This window comes from Beta vulgaris, chromosome 7 (genome assembly GCF_026745355.1).
Source record: "Beta vulgaris subsp. vulgaris cultivar EL10 chromosome 7, EL10.2, whole genome shotgun sequence".
NCBI lineage: Eukaryota > Viridiplantae > Streptophyta > Magnoliopsida > Caryophyllales > Amaranthaceae > Beta > Beta vulgaris.
The window spans coordinates 1919270-1923342 of NC_079208.1; the positions used below are offsets into that span (position 1 = coordinate 1919270).

The following is a 4073-nucleotide window of genomic DNA, read 5'->3' on the forward strand; positions in this document are numbered from 1 at the left end:
TATCAATGTAAATCGAAAAGCTAAATCAAGATAAGAATATTCCATTTAAGTTAACTGTTAATAAGTTATAATCATTTTCTTAGACTCATACATCTACGTCAAACTGAAAGACATTGATATTAGATTAAATAAATATATCAATTTAAGCTGATAGGATAATTGAAGAAAACTAATAAAACCAACAAATTATGTCTATTTTTGTTCAAAGTTCATTCACAAAAAAATTAAAATTAGTTTTGGATCGTGGACCATACTATACACCAACCTATTTTAAAAAAACGCAAGCACAAACGTCACTTCCTTGTACAGCCCAACAAAAAAATAAGGCCCACGATTTTCCTCAGCTCTCTATATTTATTCAAGAAACCCTAATCTTCTTCTTCATTTGTTTCACGATTTAGGGTTTTGGTAATCTGGGAATTGAAGAAAAGCCGCCATGGGAAGAAGTAATCTTTACCATCTCTTCTCTTGCAATCTGTATTTTGTTTCTTGAATTAAATTATGGCATGAAATCTTATTTTGATTTGTCATGTTTTATACGAATTGATTTCGGTCATTTCGTTTGATTATTTGACAAATTGTTAATGTTGTGTAGTTAGCTTGGTTTATTTAGATTGGGATATGAAAAAGTTGTGTTTTTGTGTGGGATTTATCGGTTTAACATGCTACCTTGTGTAATTAATTTTCTGGGTTTTAGTTTATTCGTGAATTTGCTTGAGATTTTGGTACTTTACATTTTACATTTGTGGAGTGTGCGATTTTGGTTGTTAACAATGTATTAGAGTAAATGAAAATGAAGCTGAAAGTATAAATTAATGTTATTTATTGCCCTTTTAATTTTATATGAAGTTGGTTGCTTCTTGTAATGAAATAGGTAGAAACATGATTTTGTTTTATTCAATTTGATATGATTGAATGTGTTAACTTGTGCTAAAGAAAGGAAATGTGATTGGTTTGAATGGGTGTTTATAGGACCTGCGAGATGTTACCGTCAGATTAAGAACAAGCCATACCCTAAATCTCGATTTTGCCGTGGTGTGCCCGATCCCAAAATTAGGATTTATGATGTTGGGATGAAGAAGAAGGGTGTGGATGAATTCCCCTTCTGTGTGCACCTTGTCAGTTGGGAGAAGGAAAATGTGTCGAGTGAAGCTTTGGAAGCTGCTCGTATTGCTTGCAACAAGTACATGGCTAAGTTTGCTGGGAAGGATGCTTTCCATCTTAGGGTTAGAGTGCATCCATTCCATGTCCTTCGTATCAACAAGATGCTTTCATGTGCTGGGGCTGATAGGCTCCAGACAGGTATGAGGGGTGCTTTCGGCAAACCTCAAGGTGTCTGTGCTAGGGTTGCCATCGGTCAGGTTCTCCTTTCTGTTCGTTGCAAGGACAGTAACAGCCACCATGCTCAGGAGGCTCTTCGCCGTGCTAAGTTCAAGTTCCCTGGTCGTCAAAAGATTATCGTCAGCAGGAAGTGGTATGTTTATTTCTTGCTTTTGTTTGATTATGATTTCGTTATGTGTCACCCCATATTGGAATGTGTGGTTGGTTATTTGCTAGATTTGTTTGTTGTCTAGCATTAGAATTTGTTGCTAACTTTTTTCATTTTTTTCTTGCAATTAATAATTCAGCTCTGACTTGGGCTTTGGTTAGTCCTGCCAGGCATGCTAATAGTAATAATGATATGTGGTTAAATTTTTAGGTGGAAGCAAAAATTGGTTCAACATAGTTTTACTGGGGCTGATATGTTTTGAATTGTCATTGTTCAATTTCCTTCAAAAGGCAAAGATAATCAATGGCGATTTAATTTATTGATCCTGACATTAGATCACTAAATTTGATGGTAATTTTGCAACTTGAAAGTGTGGTTTGATGTAAATCTGACTTACTTCTATAAATAATGGGGGGTTTTGTTTTCATGGTTGATCCTTGGAATATTTTTTCGCGTATGTTCTGTTTCCTGGTAGATTTATCTTGCTGGTGCTGACTTCTATTAACTCTATCTATTATGCAGGGGATTTACCAAATACAACCGGGCTGATTATTTGAAGTACAAATCTGAGAACAGGATTATGCCAGATGGAGTCAATGCAAAGGTTTGTAGCAGCTTTCCTTTCCCTTTCTTGTGTGGTTTAATGATTTTTTGCCATTGTCTGCTTTCCTGCCAATGCTTCCTTGACACTTGGTTGGTCCGTCATACTTGGTGTTTGTGAGAAGTGTGAATTTGTTGCCCTTTTTTGGTTGTTGTGCTGAGTAGCTGCTGCACATGTTTATGGCCTTTGTAGTATTTGTGATTTATGATGTATCTGAAGGATTTTGCTGCATCGTCAAATAATCATGCATATCCTGTAGTAGCTGAGGTAGCCAAATGATAAACTATGCTCAAGTGACTAGTGCATTTATATACATAAACCACGCATTTTGGAAGTAGACAAGCAGTTGCGTATTTCGATGGCACCATATTGGTTTTCCTTTATGCTGTATTGATGCTTCCATATGATCAATGTCAGAAGTCCATGACCAAACGCCAACTCCATAAATTACTGCTAAGCTAATGGAGAGATTTACGAGTTATCTTGCCTATTTAAAGATGTGGTTCTTCTGCCTTCATAAGTGCAACATTTTGCTATCTTATTTTTTTCATGACTAGTGTGACCTTGGTGTTTTTTATCTGATATTTTCTACTTTATGCAGCTTCTTGGTTGCCATGGACCTCTTTCACGACGTGCAGCCGGAAGAGCTTTTCTAACGAGTGCTACTGCTACTGCATAAGAGACTTAAAGCTTAGAAATTACTTTTGTCATCAATTAAGATCCGAATCTTTTTGGTTGTAGTTTTATGATTTTGTTGCTTTCTAAGACTATTGCTGTCATATACTCGTGTACCTTAAGTTTTGAGATTGCAATTCTTATCTTTCGAATTCCGGTGTTATCCTTGTTCCTTATAAGTTTGTGCATCTATGAGTTCTTGTTTGTATTGCTGTTTTCAATTTGTTCATTATGGCTCGAGTATAATGTACTACCTCTGTTTTTTTTAGTTCCAACTAAAAAAAAACAGAGGTAGTATAATGTATAATGTTGGCTACTTTTGGCTGATAAAAATAAACTGAACCTGTTAGTATGGTTTGGAGAACTTTCCATCAAGGTGTAATGTGCAAGTTCTACAATGTGGCAAATTATTAGGTTGAGTGAGCTTTTCGATTGCTTTTCCTAACGTAAACTGTTTGAGCTCTGCTTGAGCTTACTTGTTCAATTGAATAGGCTTGATGCTAATATAACAAGTAATTGAGAGCAAAATATTACTTTTTGTTTTTCTGAAAAAATTCTAATATTACAAGTATATTGTAACGCTATTAATTTCAACCCTCAAGTTTGTATTTTTTTAATATAGAGAAACAATCTCATTCCTAAATTTGGGTTTGTTCTTCAAGGGGAAGTAATTTTGATTATAACTCATTACTAGTTTACCACCTACAAGGTGATAGGAATAAAAATTTAAGAAGAAACACAGAAATTTAGGATGAATTAGCATTACCATGAGAATGAACAATGATTTGTTTTCACAAATTTACCTACAAATTCATTTCTATTACCACCATTTGGATGACAGTGGGTAAGGATAAAAATTTAAGAAGAAAAATAGAAATTTTAGAATAAATTAGCATTACCATGAGAACGAACAATGGTTTTTTTTTTCACAAATTTACATACAAATTCATTCTCATTATCATCATTTGCACGACAATGGGTAGGGTCTTTGTAGGGTAAGGCTAGAGCAGCCTTATCATCCTAGTTTTTGGATGTATACCTATACCCTATCCATACCTATAGCTAGGACCCTTGCTCGTACTCGTAGGGTCCGATAAGGTATAGGTAGGTTCTATGGTCCAGAATGGGTCCAATATAAAGTTTTTTGGCTTATATTTTCAGGTCTATAAATATTTTTTAAGTACAAATCAACATATAAAGCTATCAATTAGCACACAAAATATCACATTACATAGTAATTCGTAGTTTTTCCACATTTCAAAAGTCTCATATATCCAAATATAAATATAGAAAATAGTTTAGATCGAG

General features: G+C 34.5%; 1 protein-coding gene across 1 annotated transcript; it reads left to right on the forward strand.

Annotated features, from left to right (window-relative positions):
• The first annotated feature begins 288 nt into the window (after positions 1-288).
• Positions 289-2928, forward strand: LOC109133525 (60S ribosomal protein L10). The gene is made up of 4 exons (XM_010685279.4): positions 289-446; positions 973-1474; positions 2012-2093; positions 2692-2928. The coding sequence occupies exons 1-4, from the start codon at positions 437-439 to the stop codon at positions 2767-2769; spliced, it is 672 nt and encodes a 223-aa protein (XP_010683581.1). The 5' UTR covers positions 289-436; the 3' UTR covers positions 2770-2928.
• Positions 2929-4073: the final 1145 nt, after the last annotated feature.